General features: G+C 32.0%; 1 protein-coding gene across 1 annotated transcript; it reads right to left on the bottom strand.

Moving 5' to 3' along the window:
- LOC145333523 (uncharacterized) lies at positions 1 to 25,473 on the bottom strand. The gene is made up of 10 exons (XM_080178681.1): positions 25,267 to 25,473; positions 13,550 to 13,681; positions 11,394 to 11,503; positions 10,262 to 10,316; positions 9,345 to 9,421; positions 8,766 to 8,836; positions 8,452 to 8,511; positions 2,426 to 2,490; positions 1,448 to 1,525; positions 1 to 589 (listed from the first exon to the last, which is right to left on the bottom strand). The coding sequence occupies exons 1-10, from the start codon at positions 25,354 to 25,356 to the stop codon at positions 467 to 469; spliced, it is 861 nt and encodes a 286-aa protein (XP_080034807.1). The 5' UTR covers positions 25,357 to 25,473; the 3' UTR covers positions 1 to 466.
- Positions 25,474 to 25,817: the final 344 nt, after the last annotated feature.

The raw sequence follows: 25,817 nt of genomic DNA, 5'->3' as shown, positions 1-25,817 counted from the left end.
TTTAGAGTTGGGGCTAACTATTCAATACAGGTACTTTGGGTCATGTGAAGAAAACGAAGTAGCGGGTTTCGTCATATCTTCAGATTTATTTATAGCACCTGCCGGGGGCTCTAACCCTGCGGGGCCAATTGCCTAACCCTGCGGGGCAATCACTTAACCTAACTTAACCTAAACTAACCTAAATAACCATTAAAAAGGTACTATGAAAAAAAAGACAAACCCGCAACTTCGTTTCCATCACATGACCCGGTACTTTTTCTTTTTATCTCCCCACCTTTCTCCCTCCTAGATAAATTTATTCCTTGCTTTTCCAGAATGGCTTCAAAAACCGAATAATATCCGCTGGGTTAGACCCGGTTTTCAGCCGGAATTATGTGTAGTAACGTATTACAGACAATTTTCCACGAATATTAAAATAGAAAGAGTTGGTAGGTTTCGTCGGTAATGCTGTCTCGTGGGCTTGTCACTAAATACCAGATAGATCATTTCTGTAACCAAAGTTGAAGAGAGCGTCGAAGAGATCGAATGTTATCGGATCGTCGACCCAAATGTTGAAGTAATATATCACGCGGAACAAATCTCGGATACCCTGAAGAAAAAAAAAACATTTGCAGGTTAGCTGAATTTGAGATGCCGATTGTGTACACAGTTTCTTCGATATTCCTCAAGATTTAGTACTAGCTAAAAATGCTTCAAACTTTAAAAAAATCAAGATTTGAAAAATTAAAATTTGAATGTATAATGTATAAAACGTTTATACATTCAAAGCTAGTAGTAAATAATGAGATGGGATGAGGAAACACCGAGGAAACTGTGTACACAATCGGCAAATCAAATTCAACTGACCCAATTGCAAGCTCTTTATAGTGCCTTTAGAAAATGACGTCATTCAGTACAAATGACTAAATGATGGGCTAATACACCGACTAGATTATCAATGGCTTTATAGTGCCTTTTAAAAATGACGTCATACAATGCAAATGACTAATGATGGTTTAATACAAAGACTAGATTACCAATGACATGCCAGTATACATTTTAATTGACCCATTGTAGGCCAGTATGACGTCATTTTTTATAGGCACTATAAAAGGCTTCAAAAAATTGTATTGCAGTAAACAACTTTATATTCTAAGATTTAGGATCGAAAGTTGGAATTTTTGCGGAGAATCCCCTGACCAATGAACATATACCTAACCTAACCTAAAATAACCTATCAAAAGCTACTATGAAAATACGACGACGGGCCCCTTAAGAGGCGTTGTCATGAAAGAGACTATACCCAATTATTTTTTTTTTCTCTCGTTTATCCAGCCATACATGTAAAAAATACATCATTAAAATCACGCAACCTTACATGGTTCTATTATTTTATCTATCAGCGGCCACGCCCATAGAGGCCTCTAGGGACATCAAAATCATATTTTGTGAAAGCAAAGTTGCTTACCAATGAAACACTGAGACCTCCGTTGAAAATGATTCTAGCATACTCAGCTATATCTGCCACATTCCTCTGGTTGTCTTTCTAGATAGATAGATAGATAGATAGATAGATAGATAGATAGATAGATAGATAGATAGATAGATAGATAGATAGATAGATAGATAGATAGATAGATAGATAGATAGATAGATAGATAGATAGATAGATAGATAGATATATAGATAGATAGATAGATAGATAGATAGATAGATAGATAGATAGATAGATAGATAGATAGATAGATAGATAGATAGATAGATAGATAGATAGATAGATAGATAGATAGATAGATAGATAGATAGATAGATATATAGATATATAGATAGATAGATAGATAGATAGATAGATATATATGTAGATAGATAGATAGATAGATAGATAGATAGATAGATAGATAGATAGATAGATAGATAGATAGATAGATAGATAGATAGATAGATAGATAGATAGATAGATAGATAGATAGATAGATAGATAGATAGATAGATAGATAGATAGATAGATAGATAGATAGATAGATAGATAGATAGATAGATAGATAGATAAATAGATAGATAGATAGATAGATAGATATATAGATAGATAGATAGATAAATATATAGATAGATAGATAGATAGATAGATAGATAGATAGATAGATAGATAGATAGATAGATAGATAGATAGATAGATAGATAGATAGATAGATAGATAGATAGATAGATAGATAGATAGATAGATAGATAGATAGATAGATAGATAGATAGATAGATAGATAGATAGATAGATAGATAGATAGATAGATAGATAGATAGATAGATAGATAGATAGATAGATAGATAGATAGATAGATAGATAGATAGATAGATAGATAGATAGATAGATAGATAGCTAGATAGATAGATAGATAGATAGATAGATAGATAGATAGATAGATAGATAGAAGAAATAAATAATACTTACATCAAAAAAGTATTTTACTTGGTCCAACAAATATGGCTCTATCGTTTGATAAGCTGTCCTCTTTGCTGAAATTAAAAACAAGGATGACAACATTTAAAAATAGTGGTAAAAAGCAATAACATTTTTAATACTCCGCAAAAAGTCATATATATGGACATAATAAGTTGATAAGAAGATGCTTTGTAAAAACTAAAACCTTTTGAGTAAATTTGAAAATTAAAAATATTTTCCAAAGACAAGAGACTTATAGAGTAACAACTTTTGCTTTATTCTACATAGCATTACGGACTGACGGAAGAACGGACAGACAGACATTTTGAGTTATACAAAAGGTTTGCAAATATAAACAAGCCTATTTCATATCTTTATCTATTTTGACAAAACTATATAATTTGTTTGATTATTTTTTTGTAATTTCAAGCACATTTTAAATTCTTTTATCTGAGATTCTTTTATTATAAATAATTATTGTACTCGTTATATACAGGACTCGGCAGCCGTGCGACAACTGCGACTAAGTCCAAAATTGAAACCCGTTTGAATGCTTGAAAATTTTTTTTGAAAAGAGGGATCGCCATATTTGGGTCAGGTTTAGACTTCCAGCTGATTTTAAAAAAGTAACATGTTGATTTCCCTGAGGCCTGCAGGCCGCTGAAGCACGGCAGCCGAGCCCTGGTTATATCGTATAATATTAATATTTTGATGTGTGTTGTTTAGTGATAGTTTATTAACCTTATTTCCGCTGTCTTGTTAAAAATAAAAATAAAAAATAAAAGATACCCAGCTAACAAGGAGTATCAATTCGTACAGCACAACATGTACATGTAGGAAAAACGAAATTTGGACAAATGTAATAAATTTTGGGTCAAATCACAACGAAGATTGCGGGTTTTTACCCCTCCTAAATTATATTTGAGAAAGGAGGGGACTTGGGGTTTATACAACGCCCCACTATTTGTTTATATTGTGGTACCCTGTCCCCGTATGAAACCCAAGAAGACAAGTGTTCATAAAACGTGCCCTTGAACCACTTCCGTTCCTACCAGGCATTTTTTATTATCAGCGCAGCTACCTATTAATTATGACATGTCTGTACGTCCATCTGTCTGTACCATTATGGAGTTTTATTGTTAGTTTACCTTTTATATAAAATAATCATTGATTATAATTGTATAAATAGTTTAATTATAAGCAAAATTATCCTTTCTGAAAATCGTTCAAAAAAAGATAACAAATGAAATTGAGAATATATTTTTTTTAATAGTTTTTCTTAAAGCGTAATGTTCTACTTTTTTCACTGAATTTTTCTTATTCTCTATTAGACAAACTCCAAAAAATGAAGACCTATCGGTCTAACCGTTTTCGAGATTTTACTGATAACAAATTAAAATATCTTGTTCATTGGCATACTGGATTTATATAATGAATGTGTGTGTGTACTTTAAGATCTCAATTACCACTGGACTGACATGGTTCTTCTTACAGTGAAGCTTCTTATTGGTCAATGAAAGGTTTATAGGTATATTTTAAGATACCTCCCCTCCCCCGAAAAATATTTTCAAATTCTTTTTCTAAATTAAATTGTAATGATTGGTCCACATTTACCGGCCTCCCCCCTCTCCCATCTTTCAATAATGCTCCTAGAAGCCCCAATCGGGCGTTGCAACTAGTTAGAATCTAATAATATAATGATTCAAATTTTAATTTAAATTGAAAACAAGGATGACAACATCCATAAAAACAAAGCTCTTAAACAGTAGGACTAACGAACATTAACACTTGTAGAGTGTCAGAACTGAAAAATCAAATTATTAATGAACCAAAGTGGAAACAAAATTGTTGGTAAATTTAGTCAAAAACAGCCTAAATACAGGATAATTTTTAGGACTTGATTATAGATATGCTTCGCCTATAACATTGTACATGGTTGTCCAATGTCCCAGGAATCATTATTCCAAAAATCCGAAAAGTTATCAAATCAAAATTTGTTGTTAAAAAAGTTAAAAATCAATATGTTAAAAATGGACGTACGGACATTCTGGTAACTTGTATAGAGTTGCTCTGCTTACCAAATCGTGCCTAACTACTACAGGAATCATCATGCAAAGTTTGAAATCGATAGGACAATTCTAACATGCCTAAATTAACGGAAAAAGCTATCCGTCTCGGACGTACGGACGGACCGACCATCATTATAGAAAAGCTTCGCTTTTAAAAATGTAATGAAATTTTTTTATACAAATTTCTTTGTTGTTGACAATGACACTTTTAATTTTTATCCATAAATTTTCCCATAACCTTATGGCAAAAATATCAGTGTTTCTTTAATAATACAATTATAAAAAATCAGCAAAACTATCATATTCTTCTCCATACAGTAGTAGGATGTTTGTAAGTGCGCACGTTTGTCCCATTAGATCTCGTAAACAGCTGGACCAATTGCTCCTTAGTTTCCGAGGAAGATAGGAATGATCAAGGGATCAATGATTCTAGGGTCAAATCACTAAATATTTACCATAGTAAGGTTTTTTTGTGTGTTAACTACGAACTCGACAACTAGAGTTAAAGCTCCCCTCGTGATAGTTTTAGGCCATATGATTTATAAAATATTAGATTGGTTTTAGGCCATTTTCTATCATGTATCTCAGCATTTTAATAAATACCCATTATATAATACCCAATGTTGCTTTATGAATTTTTAAATTTAGTTTTAAAAATCAGAAGTTATTTTTTTTGGGGTGGGGAGGGGTGAGTTAATTTTTTCTAGGGGCGATTAAGATTTCTCTTGGGAGGGTAGTGGTACAATAACCAAACAGTTTTAAATCTTCCCAAGACCTATGAGAAGCTCGCCTGTAAAGGAGAACCACATCGGTTCAGCGGGTAGAGAGATCCTACGGTACAAACAGCCATACAAATAAATAGACAGATAGACATCCTGTTACTTTATTACTAGGATAATCAATGCAAAACGTTTTCTGATAAAACAAAAATATAATAAGTTGCAAAAAAATCACCTACATTTAGTAAACATTTTGTTAAATATTGAGAAAATAATTTCAGTGATTAATTGCCATTTTAAACAAGGATAAATAAATTTAAAATTTTGTAGAATGATATAATTTATGAATAAAATCTTTGAAAGTGTTTCTTAGGTAATGAGTTCTCCTTAGTTTTATATTAGTAAAATATATAAATTATTACTTTGATCTTACACGAGATTTTCATGTTCTCTAATAAAGTGAGCCTTGCAGTTGGCTAAAATATCGATCTCCCCTTATCCCCCCATACCCAATCCCCTCCCCTCCTACTAGATAAACGGACCAATAAATGACAGGGGAAATAGCAACCTAAATTGAAGAAAATATTTAATCTGTCATAATATCGAGGTATATTCTACATAGGTTTGATAAGTAACCGAAAAATATGGCAACCACAACAACTGGCAGATTTGTAACGCTATTACTAGAGTAAAACACTACAGGGAGAAAGGGTTAAATAACTGTATCTCCCCATCGCAACCACCTTGTGTAACCATTCTATTGGGTCATTGACAATCAACCAATGCTGTCGCTTATAATAACACAGCCAAGTAGCAGAAAATAATTTAAAAGCAGACGAGGGGTATTTATAAAAGAAAGAGAGGTAGTTGTCTGTATATACATCTATACTATAGATCTGTTGTAACGTCACTGAAATTACAAATAAATAAATTGCATAGTAGCTCTGCTTCAGCTGAAGATTTCAACTATTAAATAAAATACTGTTATTAACCAAGGATGCAGCGACTGGGCAATGATGAAAAATAATCCTTTCCTTTAATTTGAATGTGTACAATTCTAACTTGGTTTCTAATCTAATTCTAATTTTGATTTATTTAAAAATAGTGGGTGGGGGATTTTTTTGGGCGGGTTAGGGGTGTTCCATCCCCAAAGAAAATAGCCTAAAACCACCACAGGACCAGTGGGTGTGTTCTCTGAAGAGTAGAATCCGATCGGTTCAGTGGTTACCGAGATCTTAAGAGAAAGACGGGCAGACATCATTTTACTTTGTATTATAGATGTCCAAGAAAAAAACCTTATTTCTGGAGTTTTTTACTATACTTTGTCGACAATTAAATTTTGTCTGTCCTGTATTACAGTTTGTTGTTGTCATTATCTACATTTTTTCTGCATTTCTATGAATGACAAACAATAGCATATTTTCATTTGAATACGTGCTTTACAAGATAGGCAAACGAAAGGATCCCACCCTAAAACACAATTTTAAAGCTCATATCTTTAATTTACGTATGTTAGAATTGTCCTATCGATTTAAAACTTTGCATGACAAATAGGTACGATTTAGAAAGCGTAGCAGAATATACTTAATAGGTTCATTTTAAACGTGCCAATTTTAAAATTTTTTGTTCTGTTAAAAAACAAAAGCACCTCAACGTTGGTATATCCTGCAATAAACATTACACAAAATATTTTTACGAAAAATTTCGTGGAAATTTACACTTTATGATACCTTTTACATGCAATAAAATGAATATGGCGCTTTCCCACAAAGTAAACAGGCGGGCAATGTACAACCCCCCCCCCCCCCCCCTTTATTATAAAATAAATCTAAATTAGGGGGTAGTTTTACGCTTGTTACTTTATTTTTTAGGTCATATTAGGTTAGGTTATATTTGGTACTGGCAGGGCTATGGCACCGCAAGCGAAGGTATATGCCCCGTAGGGGTTGGAAAAGGGAAGAAAAATACTACCTTGTTTTCAATTTATTTAAAAAATAAGAGGAATGGGGGGTGGTGAAAGTGATCAACTAGGACTTTGTTTGAAAGCACCATGACTATTATTACATGTAAGTCATGCTTATTTATGAATAAACACTATTTTGAATTTATTATATGAAACAAGGATGACAACTTTTAAAACAACAATAAAACTATTTCTGTATAATTAATATATGATAACCAGACGGACGGACAAAGGCAGTTGATGAAAAGATGCATATTGATTAGGAATAATTTTAGACAACTATCTTATTTAGCAGCCGTGAATAAATCATGTTTTCGATTTGATTAAGAGTCAAAGAACAGACTGATTGACATACAAAATATGTATATCATTAGAAATTGGAATATTCACTTTCGTTGCACTTTCCAAGATTTGGCTTAACAAAAACATTTCAGGTTACCTATTTATGTTCGATGCTATCATTGCTGTTAAAATGAATATTTTTCGTTGAGGAAAAAACACAGACAGGACAGACAAATATTTATTTCAGTATTGTTTAAAAAGTGACCACACAAAATTTAAGAATAGTTATTTCTCGCATCTTATTATAAACGGCTTTCCGCGGATATAGAATGTGCAATTATAAGATTACTACTTCGGCACCTAGGGGCTAAAAAACTGGTTTTAATCTTATGGTTGTACATTTTTATATTCGTAGAAAGCTGGATATAATACGATGCTATACATAGTTTTTTTCGTATGGATGAGAATCGGTTCCTATCCACCGGATTCGAATGAATACGAGAAAGACAATTATGTCTATAAGTTACCAATCAATAAAATATAACAATTAAATGAAAAGTAAAGCTTTAATAGACAGACATACATTTATTATTATTAAGTTGCAGCGCTATCATTTTTAAAATACATGAAAATTTGATAATAATATTTAAAAATAAATTTAGATATGTAATAGGTACAAACTTTTAGAGATATAATCATAGAGATGCAAAACGTATAGCATCTTGCCTAATCGTCCTATGATTCAACAAATTTACCTAATTTAATAAAGAACTAGTGGCTGCATCCCTAGCACTTAGGAGATTTATATCCAAAAAGGCGGGAAAGAGCAAAAATATCCTAATACCTTCTAAAGACTTGAATCTAAAATTAAATAGCTCAAAACCACCCCCAGAAGCTTCCCTGAAATGTAGAACTCAATAGATTCTTTAGAATCTATATATTACAAACGATAGATAATTTCTAGTTTTAGAAAAGCTGCACTGTTAATAAAAAAAATGTTACCTAGACCAATTTCTCTAGCTAGAGTTATTATTGAATCCTTGATTGGCCCCAAAAAATCCTATAAATATTTATATAGAATAATCTTCTTATAAAAGTAACAGTATGTTTGTTTGTCTATCTTTTTCTTACTGCTGGACCTATGGTTTTTACAATAAAGGTTCTATTCAGGGAAGGTTTGTAACTATTTTAGGGGTAGATACCTTCACCCTCCAAAGAGAAATCGCCCTTGGAAAATAAAACTTTAATTGAAAGTTGAGAAATAAAGACAAAAACTTTGACAAAATATTATTTATTTTTTATTATTCTATTTTCCTGTAAAAATTTCTGGCGTTGAAACTCCTCCTCCGTTAAGTTACCGCCGAAAACTAACCGGGTTTCATTTGCCCTAAAATTAAAACATTATTAATTTTAGTCTTTTACGTTTCTTCTTCACTATTTATTTTCAAATATTCATCGAAGACGAAAAAAGTCCCTCAATGACGTCATAAAAATGAGAAATGTGGAGAGGAGGAGTGGTACAGAAAACACGGATAATCTTTTGTTTTTATGACGTATTATGCTAATTTTTTGAAGGACTTTTTTCGTCTTGATATCCATCCTGTAATTGAAAGTATTTACTTTTTCTAACAAATATTTTTTTAGGCTTTCTCGTCATTTAGGCTTTTTCGTCTTTTGTAGATGGCCCTAAGGACCTCCAAAACAAAGGTCTCCAAAAAGCCTGTCTGGACGTCTGTGTGTAAGACATTTTGAAATTTGACATTTCTTAGCCAGCCATTAGAAATCTATGTTCAGTCTTTCTATGCAGCAATTGGATGTCTATCTGTAAAATAATGTTTGTGTGTCTGTCTATATTAATATATCCAATCTATCTATCCAACTTTCTGTCTACCTACCCAGCTTGATTAGTTTGTTCTAGCGCCAGCTGTAGCTGATTGAAATCTTGTAAACTGGCGGTCTCTCCATTAGCCTGGGCGTTCAATTAAAATTATTCTTTTAATACCTATATTTGCAACAACTCTACTACACAGAAACTTACAATTTTAAACATTTGCAAAAGGACATGCTTTATGGCATAAAGATCCATGTCAGATCTATATAAGAAAAACATGTCTATGGTTGAGCTCGAGTTTTCCAACAAAAGAGTGACAGTTTTGTTAATCATCAAAGAAGATGTAGATAAATTTTGTGTCCATTTTCTTATCTTATTTGGTTTAGCCTTGAACCCAGATTGGCAAAGGTCAAAGAAGATAAAGTATAGAATTGAAAACCTAAAATATTATTTAAAAAATTTAAGAAAAGTTACGCATGTGCATTAAAAATATATCTTAAACTTAAATTGTACATCTGTCCAGTTGGGACAAAAATTAAATTATATTTTTTTTTAAAGAAAATATATTGTAAATCATTACATTTAATTTACAAAATTCGCGTTAATATAATTTTGTTTATGGTCTTGCACATAATATAAAGTTTTAATCCATTATGTATTGAAGAAAGATTTTTGAAGGCCAGTCTTTCTGGCTTTTAGTAAACAATTAAAAAGGCATTTATTTTAATAATATATCTGGATAATTTCTGAAATCATGCGATATTACCGAAAGCCAGAAAGACTTTTTGGTCTTTCAATTGTTCCAAGTTTATTTTAGGCTAGCCAGGCAGAATCTTCTACCTGGATTATATTCTATTCTTTATGTTCTTTGCCGAAGGTTAAATAGAATTATAAAAACAGATAATCAAAATACTTTCTGACAGACTAACATACAGAACGACTGAAAAAAAACTAAAAATATTGAATAATTTTAATTTCCTGTCTATCAATATCATTTCTTCTGTTTGTATTTTTTGAACTCTTCCAAATCCAATTACTAATAAATCAGATCATATTTTTAGGAAATTTTTAATATGAAGATTCCAATTTCCTGTTACAAAAAAATATATTATAGTGTGTAGCAATTCTTATATCATTATTGTATAAATTTTAAAACATTATTTCTAAGAAATTAAAACAAGGTGTTATAAACGTATCACCTCTAAAACTTCCATGGGTGTCCTTAATTTTACGCAATTTAAGAAAAACAGTTATTTTTAGTAGCGAAGCTACTCTATAATTCACTTTGTCCGTCCGTCAGTCCGTCAGTCCGTAACGCTATGGGGGAAATGGGATTTACTCAGCTCCTATAAAAGATAGAAAGCTGAAATTTTTTGACAACATTCCCATCATTAAGGAGCACAATTAACTATAAAACATCAATGGCGGTCGGACGGCTTTTTAGCAGGTTTTAGGCTATTTTTTTATTTTCCACATTTTTCCTCATATCTTTGGTGTTTATGGTCCGATTTTCAAAATTTTTTCCGTTAGATATATCAAAATTAAATTTTCCGTCGTTTGAAGAAAACAACAATGACGGTCAGACTGCCTTTTTGCAGGTTTTTGGCTATTTTTATATTTTTTACATTTTCCCCCATATCTTTGGTGTTTATGGTCCGATTTTCAAACTTTTTTCAGTTAAAGATATCAAAATTAAATTTCCCTTCGTTTGAAGAAAACAACAATGACGGTCAGACTGCCTTTTTGCAGGTTTTTGGCTATTTTCATATTTTTTTAAAATTTTCCCCCATATCTTTGGTGTTTATGGACCGATTTTCAAAATTTTTTCAGTTAAAGATATCAAAATTAAATTTCTGCTCAATTGAAGAAATCAACAATGACGGTCAGACTGCCTTTTTGCAGGTTTTTGGCTATTTTTATATTTTTTACATTTCCCCCCATATCTTTGGTGTTTATTAATCGATTTTCAAAATTTTTTCAGTTAAAGATATCAAAATTAAATTTCCCGTCGTTTTTAGAAAACAACAATGACCGTCAGTCCCATCCACGAAATTTTGTGCTTCGCTACTTATGGATGTTGTCATCCTTGTTTTTAAATATGACTCTTAAATGCCTAGATTCCGAATCTGATTGTACATCATTTAATTGATATCTTCCTCCAGTATAAAGAAGATTCTTTGTAATAGCTGTACTTAAACTGTCCTTTATATTCTGATAACTTTCCTTAAAAAAATACATAAATTGTATAATCTATATGTATATCTATGTGTCTATCTATCTATCTCTGAGTGTGTCTATCTTTCTATCTATATAACATGTCATAAAAGATTCTTGGAATTATATGTAGCTGTACTTAAACTGTCCTTTAAATTCTTATAGCTTTCCTAAAATATGTATTGTCTGTCTGTCTATCTGTCTATCTGTCTATCTGTCTATCTGTCTATCTGTCTATCTGTCTATCTGTCTGTCTATCTGTCTGTCTTTCTGTCTGTCTTTCAGTCTGTCTTTCTGTCTGTCTTTCTGTCTGTCTTTCAGTCTGTCTTTCTGTCTTTCTGTCTGTCTTTCAGTCCGTCTTTCTGTCTGTCTTTCTGTCTGTGTTTCAGTCTGTCTTTGTGTTTGTATCTCTGACTATCTATCTTTCTGTCTGTTTGTAAGTCTTTCTTTCTGACTATCTTCCTGTCTGTCTTTATGTCTGTCTGTCTTTCTGTCTTTCTGTCTGTCTATCTGTCTTATTTCTGTCTGTCTTTCTGTCTGTCTTTCTGTCTGTCTATATGTCTTATTTCTGTCTGTCTTTCTGTCTGTCTATCTGTCTGTCTATCTGTCTGTCTATCTGTCTTATTTCTGTCTGTCTTTCTGTCTGTCTATCTGTCTTATTTCTGTCTGTCTTTCTGTCTGTCTATCTGTCTGTCTATCTGTCTGTCTATCTGTCTGTCTATCTGTCTGTCTTTTTGTCTGTTTTTTTGTCTGTCTTTATGTCTGTCCTTCTGTCTATATTTCTATTCGTTTCTGTGGCTGCCTTTCAGTCTGTCTTTGTGTTTGTATCTCTGACTATCTGTCTTTCTGTCTGTATGTAAGTATGCAAGTCTTTCTTTCTGTCTGTCTTTTATCTATCTTTCTGTCTGTCTATCTGTCTATTTTTCTGCCTGTCGTTCTGTCTGTCTTTCAGTCTGTCTTTCTGTCTGTCTTTCTGTCTATCTTTCTGTCTGTCTTTCTGTCTGTCTTTCTGTCTGTCTTTCTGTCTGTCTTTCTGTCTGTCTTTCTGTCTGTCTTTCTGTCTGTCTTTCTGTCTGTCTTTCTGTCTGTCTTTCTGTCTGTCTTTCTGTCTGTCTTTCTGTCTGTCTTTCTTTCTGTTTATCTGTCTGATTTATGTCTGTCTTTCTGTCTGTCTTTCTGTCTGTCTTTCTGTCTGTCTTTCAGTCTGTCTTTGTTTTTGTATCTCTGACTATCTATCTTTCTGTCTGTATGTAAGTCTTTCTTTCTGACTATCTTCCTGTCTGTCTTTATGTCTGTTTGTCTTTCATCTTTCTTTCTATTTCTGTCTTTCTTTCTGACTATCTTCCTGTTTGTCTTTATGTCTGTGTGTCTGTCATCTTTCTTTTGTATTTCTGTCTTTTTATGACTTCTTTCTATCTGTCTTTCTGTCTGTTTATCTGTCTTATTTATGTCTGTCTTTCTGTCTGTCTTTCAGTCCATCTTTCTTTCTGTCTTTCTGTCTGTCTTTCTGTCTGTCTTTCTGTCTGTCTTTCTGTCTGTCTTTCTGTCTGTCTTTCTGTCTGTCTTTCTGTCTGTCTTTCTGTCTGTCTTTATGTCTGTGTGTTTTTCATCTTTCTTTCTGTCTGTCTTTCTGTCTTTTTTTTGTCTGTCTTTCTGTCTTATTTCTGCCTGTCTTTCTGTCTTTCTTTCTGTCTTATTTCTGTCTGTCTATCTTTCTGTCTGTCTTTCTATTCGTTACTCTGGCTGCCTTTCAGTCTGTATATAAGTCTTTCTTTCTGACTACCTTCCTGTCAGTCTTTATGTCTGTGTGTCTTTCATCTTTCTTTTGCATTTCTGTCTTTCTTTCTGACTATTTTCCTGTCTGTCTTTATGTCTGTTTGTCTTTCATCTTTCTTTCTATTCGAATTTCTATATTTTTATAACTTTTTTTTCTTTCTTTCTGTCTGTCTAAATGTAAATATTTCTGTCTGCTGTCTGTCTGTTTGCTATCTTTCTGTCTGCTACCTATCTGCCTGTCTGTTTGTCTTTTCGTCTGTCTCTCTGCCTTCTAATTACCTGTCCCTTAATACAATCCACAGGATCTATGCTATTTCTACAATCTTCTAAACTGCTTAGGTTCTCCAACTCTTGGGAAAACTTGTCATGTTTCTTCAACTCAATTTTTAACTTCTCTCTCAGAAAATCAATCTAAAATTAAAAGCAATTTTAATACAGAGAAAGTTAAAATAAAAGAGAGAGAAAAAAAAGGTAGAGAAAAAGAGAGATCTATTTTAATAGGTATATAAATAGGGAGAGAAAGATAAAGATAAAATATGTCTAATGCTATAGCTTTAATAAGAACATATTTGATTTGATATAATTCTAAATCATTTGTTCTTATTCACAAAATCTTTATGTACAAAAAAGCTAATCTATTTCTATTTAAAAATATTACACATACAATTTGAAGGGATTGTTCTTGAAACCTTAATGAACACTCAACAAGAATGCAGGAATAGGGGGAACTGTAAACTATAATGGTCCCTAAAGTTTTATGAACACGTTTTATCATTTGTTTGCTCAAAAACTTTGGGGACATTTTAGGCTTTTATTAGATTTTGATAGGGTTGAACAAACTATCAGTGTCTACCATTAATTTGAATCTACAGTAGGGGTAATTTTGTTTTTATAATAGGAGGTATACATGGTCTTATCCATTAAGATCCCTGTAGTAATTATTTTTGCTTTTTAGTGTAATGTGGATTTATTCATTAATATATAGGCATCTATAATACAAAGTAGAACGATGTCTATCTGTCTGTCCGTCCGTCTGTCCTTTAAGATCTCGGTAACCACTAAACTGATTGTATTCTACTCTTCAGGGAATATACCTACTGGTCCTGTGGTAGATTTAAGCTATTTTCTGGAAGGGTGGGACACCCCCAAACCCCCCCCCCCAAAAAAAAAAAAAAATCCCCCTCAATTTTTTTTATTTTTTTTTCGAAATGGAAGCAGGCACATTTACATTTTTTTTTAAATTACATCTTGGTGCAAAGCCCCTAGAGGATAGCCTCTAGTACTTATATAAGCTACAATATAATATGAAAGCGGGGCAACAAACCGACTTTTTTTTATGAAAACACAGCAGCAAACTTTTATGCAGTAATATATTGGAAATCTCATAATATATTTTGTAAATTTTATGTGACGCTCGAAGCAAATGATAGGGTTAAAGAAAAGCTTAGAGTGACGGTCGAACAGACATACATACAATAAAAGTTAAGTTATAATTCGCTTAAGGTTAACATAATAATAAGTTTGTAATTATTATTACTCAACCAACCAAATCAAATTCTAATTTTGAAAAAATAATAATAAAATACAGTATACATTTTATATTTTTATAACAAGAATGTTAACATGCATAAAATTCTAACCTTTTTAGACACCATACCCCCTGACCCCGTCCCCCCCCCCCCCTCCTTATTTCAAGCTACTTTAAAACAATCTAATAAGGGGCCCTATCCCTGCGGTTTTTTTCGTTTCTGGTCCATATGCGATAAAAGGGTAAAAAACAAGCATGAATTTAAACAAAAATATATTAAACCAGCCTCATTGAATTTCATGGGTGTGAAAATGACAATGACATCACTAAAGGTGTAATTTTAACAGTGGATAAAAAATATTGCCAAAAATACAGCAAAAAAATGAAATTGACAAAAAACAAACACGGCAGCTGTATTTTTGCTAGTGGTTAAAGTGACAGTTACCCGATCATACTATTTCTTCCTAAATAGAGTTGTATATGTGGATATGTCATTCTGAAGAGAAAGGATGATACTATCAACATAACATCACAAACATACTTATCAGTCCTAATCATTGAAAAGCTAAGGTTTTAAAAAATGATGGACGCTGGACAGATTAAATAACATGTGATTCACATACGGTCATAGTTTTTAACAAGTAGCAAGAATGACAACATCCATGAAAGCAAAGCTCTTAATTCAGAAGGTAGGACAAACAAACATTAACACTAATAGAATGTCATAACTTTACATGTAGATTTATAAAATTAATTTATAAGTCTTAACAAAATTATAAATAAATTATTTTGTTGCAGGCGGAATATTTTGAGTAGTATTTTAAAAATATTTTTTTACAAATTTCTTTATTGTTTAGATTATTAATTTAAAATTTTTTTTTTGCACATTTCAAAGTAGCGAAAAGATAAGGTCAACTTTCTGCCATTTTTCTCCTATGTGACCATTGTTTTGCTAAATCCATTTTGCACGTCTTCCTATTGTTTGTTCTATCAAAAAACAAAGACAATTATGTCCTTAAGTAGAGCAGCAAAAGTTTGACTTTTGCAATCAGGCTAAGTAAATTATTTTTTACTAGTGACTGTGCCACTAGCATCTTGGGGCTCTATAATTGAAGAGTTAGGGTAGAGTTATAAAAAATAGCCTGAAACCAAACCCGCGATCTATGTTAATTAAAAAATAAAATAGCATATAACTATCCCAGGACCTGTGTGAAGCTTTCCCAAAATGTAGAACTTAATCGGTTCATTAGTTATTGAAATCTTAATCTTCTAAGAAACATCCTTTACTTTATATAATAGGGTCGATAATATTCTCGTTAAATTTTTAATAACTATCTAACGTAGTTATCTTATTTACCGAAAAAGCACCAATAAATAAGGAAATACGGATATTTCTTTGCTAAATTTAAAGTAGCTACAGAAAAGCAGACAACATATTGCTTATTCATAGTTGAAAAGTTACAATAAATAGACTGAATGCTTGGACAAATAGCCCTAGATATATAAATTGGTTGAGATTATTTATATGAGATAGATTTTAAATAATAGATTTGATTGTAATAGGCAATTAGAAAACCAGACAGACATACAATCAGCCTTTTGGCAGAAAGAAATAATAGATTGACAGACAAACAGACAGACAGACAGTGACAATATAGACAACCAGATAGACAGACAGACAAACAGGCAGACAGACATACAACAATATAGACAACCAAATATAAAACCAGACAGACAATGAGTAAGACAATCGGACAGACAGACATAAACATTTATACATAGACATCACTATAGTTTTATTCTCAAATGTACACAATACCACTTGAACTTGAGTTTACGCCAGGGAGGTAGGGGAGGGACATTGGACAATAAATTAGCTCAAAAAATATTCTCTCATTTGTTTGGTTTAAAATTGGATACTTACATCAATTTATCTTTCATTGTCGTATCCCTTAAGATCCCTGAGTTTAAGTAGACCACATAATTTAGCCATATCCCGACCAATTCATACTACCACCAAAATTGTTTTTTTTTTAAGCGAAGCTTTTCTATAATTAGAGTCCGTCGGTTTGTCCGTCCATCCGTCTGGGACGAATAGGCATGTTAGAATAGTCCTATTGATTTCAAACTCTGCATGGTGATTCCTGTAGTGGGTAGGTATGATTTAAAAAGAGTAGAAACTCTATAATCGTAACAAGAATGTCTGTAAGTCTATATTAAACATGTTGATTTTTAACCTTTTTAACAAATTTTTATGTTATACAATTATCCGTTTGATATGATTTTTTGGAATACTGATTCATAGGACAACAAAGTACGATGTTATAAGCGAAGCATCTAAATACCCAAGACTCAAAAAATGTAATTATGTCCTTAAACCGTGTCCTGTATTTATTTATATTCTGATTGTTTAGTTATGACACTCTATAGGTAATAATGTTAATTTTTATATCGTTTCAGAGCTTTGCTTTTAAGTATGTTGTTATCCTTGTTTTATAGCGGCGAAGCTTTTCTTTTATTAATTTACTAATTAGTGTTCAGCAGCCGCAGTTATTAAAATTTGCACTTTTTAAGACAGCCGCAGCTATCCTTAATCTTTTGAATATGCTGATTAGGATATATAAGTTGGAAGGAATTTAAATGTTAGGGGGATATTTGAAATCTGCATCAAATTTTAAGAATTTTTTTCATAAATTCGTTTTTTTATAATTCTTTATCTAAAAGCGGAAACACAATTTAAGTTAATTAATTTTGACCAATAGGATAGGTGGATTATAAACTACCTGCGCTCTAATTGGTTGAATGATGTACGAAACTTCTCCAATCAGAGCGCAGATAGTTTTTAATCCAACAATCACAGATGTCAAAATTAATTAACTTAAATTATATTTCCGCTTTTAGATAAAGAATTATACAAAAAACGAATTTTATAAAAAAAATCCTTAAAATTTGATGCACTTTTCAAATCTCCCCCTAACATTAAAATTCCTTTCAACTTATATATCCTAATGCTGATGTCTGCTGGATATCCTAGATTAAATCAACATCCGCAATTTTAACATTCTACAGACAAGACGCAAACGGATACCTACTGAATTTAAAACATAAAGATTGGAATATTACAATTGGAGAATAGTTATTGATAGCATAGTATTATAGACAGCTTTCCGCGAAAGTGAAAATGAAAGATAAGACCAGTTGTGTTAGCCTGGAGGGGCCAAAGGCTCGAGATGATAAAACCGGTATTAATTTCATGATTTTTATTTCAATATTTGTGAAAAACTTTCTGTAATTCGATGCTATACATAATTTTTCAGAATAGCTGAGAGGATATTGGTCGGTTTTGAAGAGATACGAGAATAGTTATTTCTCGTATCGTATTATAAACGGCTTTCCGCGGATATAGAATGTACAATTATAAGATTAAAACTAGTTATTTTAGCCCCGAGGTGCCGGAGGCACCGGCTAAAAAAACTGGTTTTAATCTTATGATTGTACATTTCTATATTCGTAGAAAACTGGATATAATACGATGCTAGACATAGTTTTTTCGTATGGATGAGAACCGGTTCCTATCCACCGGATTCGAATGAATACGAGAAAATATATTATGCCTCTACCAATTCTCAACCCAATAAGGATCATTTACACAAATCGATAGGTATACTATAAAATAGCATGCTTTAAGTGTTATCTACAAAGAAAATTGGCAAAAAATTAAAGATGATTCTCGTTTTACAAATATGTTTTTTTTTCAAAATAAGGGCAGGGAATCAATCAATTATATATTACTAACGGCTACGCCCCTAGAAACCTCCAGGGACACTTGAGGAGGGGAGATATTTATAAAGAAAATTTTTTTAAAAAAGTTTTTGGGAGGGGTTGATTTTTTTAGGGGGGTGGTACCCTCCCCCAAAATAGTTATAAACCTTACCAAGACCTCTGAGAAGCTACCCTATTAAGGAAAACCTGATCGGTTCAGCGGTTAGCGAGATCCTTCGGTACAGACACAAAGACAGACAAACACACATTCTGTTACTTTAATATAAGGATTTCAATGTTGCTTAAATGAGATACAATTTCCGATCAACTAGTATTATTGATCTATGACTCTGTTGTATTTTAAAGATATTGCTTTGAATAGAAAATATAGAAAACATTGTTTGGTGTGCCATTACTTCCACAGAAATCCAGTCTATTCACTTTCAAAATATTAGAGTAAAACACTAGAGGGAGAAAGGGTTAAATAACTATATCTCCCCATCGCAACTGCCTTGTAAATTCATTATATTGGGTCATTGAAAATCAACCAATGGTGTCGCTTATATTAACACAGCCAAGTAGTAGAAAATAATTTAGAAGCAGACGAAAGAGGTCTTTGAAAAAGGAAGGGAAGTAGTTGTCTGTATATACATCTATACTATAAATCTGTTTTCAAAATCAAAAAAACAAAAACATGAGAGGTTCATTTTGTTAAAACAAAACTTTGATGATATAAGGATTAGAAAACTAAAAATTAAATTGGTGGGTTGAATCAACCCCCCTCGCCCCTCCAAATGCATTTTGGCCAAATATGTAAAAAGTTTTTTATGCGGAAAACATCATTCACCAAAATATCTTAATGGTTATATATATCTTTAAAATCAAACTCTCACTTTTTTAAGAAGTGCGGTCACTATGTAATAAAGTTTTACTCTATTTTTAAGGTTTATGTTAAATAATTTTTCAGTGAATGTGTTACTTATATAACCTTTTAGGCCCATGTCGAGCATTTGTAGAAATGTTGGACTTTCTAGAGAATCCCGTTTGGTCCTGGCCCTTTTGCGTGGAGTTTGCTCAAACTCCAAAGAGAAAAGACTTGTATTATTTTTAGGTAGTCTACATATAATTACAAAAGAGCTATGCTGTGATTTTGTACTAACCTAATATTCCTTGTTTAATTTAGTTTTTATGTGGGCGTTTTTCTGGTCTTTATAAAGGTGTTATAATTGAGTTTGACTTTTATAGGACAAACATGCCTTTAACCTAGTTCTAAAACGCTCAAAATAACAAATTTATAAGAATAATAAGTAAAAATAAAAAGTTTATTTTGTATTATCATTTAAAATACAAGGAGGTTTCCCTCAAATAGCCTATCAAATACAACCCCCCCCCCCCCACACACCATTTCGATATAGATTTGAAATATTGGGCGTAAAAGTAGTTTTAGAAACAGATCTATAGTGTAGATGTATATAAAGACAACTACCTCTCTTCATTTTTCAAAGACCTCTCGTCTTCTTCTAAATTATTTTCTGCTACTTGGCTGTGTTAATGTAAGCAACACCATTGGTTGATTTTCAATGACCCAATAGAAAGGTTGCACAAGACGGTTGCGATGGGGAGATTAACCCAGTTATTTAACCCTTTCTCCCTCTAGTGTTTTACTCTAATGTTTTAGATTTAGCATAGCTTATGTAGAGAAAAAGTAAGCACTGTAGGGTTAGTCCTATTTGCAGTGGTTAGCCAAAAGAGTAACCCCTGTATTTTCAATTTTTAAAAAATACGGTAAGAGGGTTACTATGATTGCTTGGCACTTTGAAGGAAAACATGTTAGATTGCTATTTTAATCTATAATACAAAGTAGAATGATGTCTATCTGTCAGTCCATCCGACTGAAGCTCGAAGTTCGGTAACCACTGAACCGATTGGATTCTAATCTTCAGGGTATATACCTATTGGTCCTGTGGTGGTTTTAAGCTATTTTCTTGGGGGGTGAAACACCCCCAACCCCCATAAAAATAAAAATTTCCCCCCAAAATAACAATTTCAATTATAAATCTTTTTTTAAACTCTTTTCTTCTTTTAAACTTTGTTTTATCAAATTCAAAAAGATTGTGAAACCTTTCTTCTCCTGTAGGGGCAAAGCCCCAAAAAGGCTTTTGGCAAAGAAATTTAAAAAAAAACAATAAAAAAAAGAAAAATTCAAAGGTTTTAAATAATATAAATCATTATAAACAAATATAAAAAGTTATAAAGAGATATAAAATGTTGTAAAGGATTATAAAATGTTATAAAGAGTTATAAAATGTTAAAAAATACAGAAAATATCTAAAAAAAATGTAAAGAAAATTTTAAAATTCTCCCCTGAACCTTCAGAAAAAAAGCCCTTAGAGGCTAGGGGCGAAGCCTCTAGTAAATCATAAACAACTAATCGCTTTGCCACTATTGAGCTTAATCGATCCTGTTATCCCCTTGGGTAATAACGATTATGAGCAAGCAAAATGTGATTAATTTATTAATCTTTTTATCATTGTTTTCTTTTCATAAAATTCCGTGTCATTCTTTAATTACATGTTACTACGACAATTATATCCATGAGTTGCGAAGTTAGGAAACAGCGTATAGTGTCCAATAAAAGATGACGTCATACAATACAAATGACCAATGATAGGCCCTTATACAATGATAAATTGTATACTGTCATTGGTTATTTGTATTGTATGACGTCATCTTTTATTGGACACTATACTCTGTTTCTTAAGTTAGGTTAGGCTATATTAGGTAATGGGTAGTACTGCATGGTTACGCCCCCCGCAGAGGTAGACTTAGGGAAAAAAAACGACCCTCTCTTTTTACTATTAATTTCAAAAATAAGGGTTCATCAACGCTTATTAGACCATATGCCATAATGCATGACAAACGTCATAAGCTGATGTAATAACAGCAAAAAAGCACAGAATACGCCCCATGTAAACACAAAAAATGCATAGGTTAGCAGAGTGTATTTTCTTGTAGACTGTACAAAAAATGCATTTTCTAATGGGATACTCCTACATTTATAATTTGTAAGGAAATAATTAAGAAGTAAGGATAATTATAACCACAAGTAAAAATGCTATTAAAAGCTACCATCGTTGTATAATAAATACTAACTGCTATAATGTTAGGCATGTGACAATATAAAACTTTTAGACATTTTATCCTTTAATTAAGACCCTTAGATAAATAAAATTAATGAGACCTGTGTTTTATGGACTATATAGAGTACTAGCGACTAAATTCCTAGAGGCCTCTAGTGGCACTTTAAATGTTTGGTCTTTTGGTTCAAGTCTCTACGATACATATGTTGCGTTGAAATATCTCAGCGCATAAAAAAATCGTGATTTTTTGTGATTTATCTTGGGAGGGTGTTGGTACCCTCCCCCAAAATAGTTATAAACCTTCTCGTAACCAATGAGAAGCTACTCTGTTAAGGAGAACTCGATCGGTTCAGCGGTTAGCGAGATCCTTCCGTATACACAAACAGACAGACAAACAGACATTCTGTTACTTTAGTATAAGGATAGACAATAACAAAATGTTACTTTGTAACTTGTATCTGTGTAAATATTTTTTAAACTTCCCCTTGAGGCGGCCAAAAAGGTGAGAATTTTAGTTGAGTTATCTGAGTTTACCTTCAGGCAAAAAAAAAACGCCAGGAATTATAGAATAGGTTGATTGCTCAAAGGACAGCTAAAATAATGGGTATAGTCCCTTTTGTGACAACACCTCTTAAGTTATTTTAGGTTGTGTTAGGTTAGGAGATTGCCCCGAAGGGTTAGGCAATTGGCCCTGCAGGGTTAGAGAACCTAGGAGGGACTAGAAATAGGAGCAAATATATAGTGAAAATATGACAAAACGTCCCCTTAATGGGCGTTGTCACGAAAGGGACTATTAATCACGGATAATGTAATAGGGATCTTTAAGACAAAGTCCAAAATGTATCAAAATTGTATCAAAAATCATCCCTGCTACGTTTTTTGCGGTTTTCTTCCCCACTTCTCCTCTCATCTCCCTCATTTTTATGACGTCACATGGATAATTTTGACACAATTTTAACACAATTTGGGCTTTGTCCATATAAAAGCTATATATGTGAAGGTTTTGGGATAATTTGTTGGGGCGAACATTGCTACAAAACCCGGCAAAAACGCAATTTTTTGAAATTATTATTAAACCTTGTCTTTTTACTTTTGCTAATTTGGACAAATTTTATAAAAGCATATAAGACAAGGAATATTTTGCCCTGTCATTTTTGAGTGTTCCTTCATCCCTGATACAGAGAAGAAAATATTAATTATACCATTTTCCCTGACACACAAGAGAAAATATTAATTATACCTTTTTTCCTGACACACAAGAGAAAACAAGGTCATCAATGAATAAGATAAATATCGACCTAGCCTTATGCACTTTAGCTAACGGGGTATTTGTCTGTCTTTGTGTATGTAGAAACGGCTGTGCAGATTTTCCCCAAGAAACCTAGAAAATACTAAAAAAAGCTGTTTTTAAATTAGTGTTACATTTAGATTTATGATTTAATGAAAAGTTCTTCCTTATTTATAAACTAATTTAAAATAAATCTAGGGGGGGGGGGGGAGGGGTAAAGCATAGCAACCCACTAGAAAAAATAGAGAAAGAAAATTTCTAATAATGCTTTAAATTAATATTGCAATATTTCATGTTAATGTTATGAAAATTAATTTTAGACTCTATTTATCTATTTCAAGAAACTTGCAACTGAATATGATTACTGTCGTTAGGTCGAATCACATAGAAGTTAGGTATACCATTAGAGTAAAACACTAGAGGGAGAAAGGGTTAAATAACTGTATCTCCCCATCGCATCAACCTTGTGCAATCTTTCTACAGCATGACCCTCAAAAAAGTATTTTTAAGCATCTGCAGCCCTTATTTCTCAATGAATTAAAAAAAAATGCATATGTCCTTGTTCTCCATAGTATTCCACATAAGTAGATATAAAAATATTTTTTTTACCTCCATTAACACCGGAGATTTTTAGAGCTAAAGTTTTGAAAAAGTGACTGAGAAAAAGAATTTTTTTTGTTTCTCTTATTTTTTGGATGGTTATATTATGTTTTTCTGGCAACTGAATAATGAGACACAAAGAAAAACAAGTTAACTCAATATTTCTTTTTTATTCCACCAAAAAATATAAATTTTTAATGGCAAAAAATACTACTGAATGAATTGATAATTTGCAAATTTTAGGTTATTTATTAACCCTTATTTGAGAAAAGGATTAATTATGACAGTTGCTCTGCCTACTTTTCTGACATCTCAATCATTTAATAGGGGGTTAATTAAGCTTTTTAGACAAAAAAATCATTATGTTTTAATTTTATTTTCTTCATAACTTTTTTGTTATTAAAGTTAGGATTGTGAAACAAAAACAATTTTCCTGCTATATTCATAAAGATTTATTTGGTTTTTTAATCTTAAAAAATTTTGCCTAATAAGTAAGTTTTTCAAAATATCATTAAACTAAAAAGACTCAAAAAATATGTGTAAAAAAATGCTTTTTACTCAAAAACAAAATTTTTTATTTCATTTTTGTATAAAGTTTCTGCTAGTAACAAAAATAAAAGGATTTCTACCTTAATTTTGCTAAAAAAGTCGTTTCATGTTAAAAGTTACTTTTTCCTCAGTCACTTTTTCAAAACTTTAGCTCTAAAAATCTCCGGTGTTAATGGAGGTAAAAAAAATATTTTTATATCTACTTATGTGGAATACTATGGAGAACAAGGACATATGCATTTTTTTTTAATTCATTGAGAAATAAGGGCTGCAGATGCTTAAAAATACTTTTTTGAGGGTCATGCTGTATTTGGTCATTGAAAATCAACCAATGGTGTCGCTTTTATTAACACAGCCATACAGCAGAAAATAATTTAGAAGCAGACAAAAAGGGTCATTAAAAAAGAAAGGGAGGTAGTTGTCTGTATATACATATATGTATACTATAGAACTGTTGGTATACCCATCTAATAATATATATAAATCTAATGAGTAGAACTACAACTAGGTGCAAAACCTATTTGGATAATGTGAATCATTTCCAATTTTTTTGGGGTTATATTTGGTAGAACATTAGGTCTTAGGACAAACGCTCGAGTGACAAACGTCGGAGTGGACACTTAACCTAACCTAACCTATTCTAAACCATCTCATGAGTTTTTGAAATGCCTAACCCCTAGGGGGATGGGGGCTTATTTGTATATTTATATCTTAACCTAACCTAACCTGTATAGAAATACTTAGTTAACTTAATATTTTATACACTCCTTCGTCTGTCCACTCCGACGTTTGTCACTCCTGCGTTTGTCCTGAAACCGAAGATTTGTGTATATGATTAATCGATCAATCAAAATTTGGAAGCATTACATTAGACTAAAACACTAGAGGGAGAAAGGGTTAAATAACTGCATCTCCACATCGCAACCGCCTTATGCAACCTTTCTATTGGGTCATTAAAAATCAACCAATGGAGTCGCTTATATTAACACAGCCAAGTAGCAGAAAATAATATAGAAGCAGGCGAAAGAGGTCTTTGAAAAAGGAAGGGAGGTAGTTGTCTGTATATACAACTATACTATAGATCTGTTGCATGCCGAATAAAGATAAAATTATAAAGTTGCTACGCTACCTGTTTTTCTGTCAATATACCAGCGGAGCCAGCTAAACCAGTGGCAGCCACAGAGAGTAACAAAAAATTACAGCAAATTAACCGATTCATTTTTTATATATATTTTCATTTAATAACTTCATTTTTTAACACATAAATATGTCAATAATATTATAGTTCACTTTTGATATTTCTGAGATAAAAAAAAATATTTAATAGTTATTTACAGCAACATATATTTCCGGAAGTGTCCTAAAAAATGAGCCATGAGACGTCAATAGATCCATCTCTTATTAATTGCTTTCCTTTCCCACTTCTCTTCTCATCCCTCATTTTTATGATGTTACACGGCACATTTTAGGACACTTTGTAAATCACCAGTTTTCCGCGGATATTGAAATGAAAATTAAGGCCCGGGATAACAAACTGGTACTAATTTTATAATTTTGTTTTATAAAGTATTCGTAGAAAATTGTCTGTAATACGATGATATTACATGATTTTTCAGTATTTCTGATAACCGAGTCATTTAGTGGATTTTATCGGTTTATAAGCCATACTGGAAAAAATTG

The sequence above is a fragment of the Acartia tonsa genome, chromosome 12, assembly GCF_053477335.1.
Source record: "Acartia tonsa isolate MP-2025a chromosome 12, ASM5347733v1, whole genome shotgun sequence".
Lineage (NCBI taxonomy): Eukaryota > Metazoa > Arthropoda > Copepoda > Calanoida > Acartiidae > Acartia > Acartia tonsa.
Note: the sequence above shows the minus strand (reverse complement) of the source record. Positions and strands in the feature narration are given on the sequence as shown.

Bases quoted from the DNA above. Each gene is read 5' to 3' on its own strand.
- LOC145333523 (XM_080178681.1), bottom strand. From the start codon at position 25,356: ATGAATCGGTTAATTTGCTGTAATTTTTTGTTACTCTCTGTGGCTGCC. The intron at 13,682-25,266 runs GTAGCGTAGCAA...TTTTAATTTTAG, and splicing joins GTATATTGACAGAAAAACAG to ATTGATTTTCTGAGAGAGAA. The intron at 1,526-2,425 runs GTAAGTATTATT...CTATCTATCTAG, and splicing joins AAGTAAAATACTTTTTTGAT to AAAGACAACCAGAGGAATGT.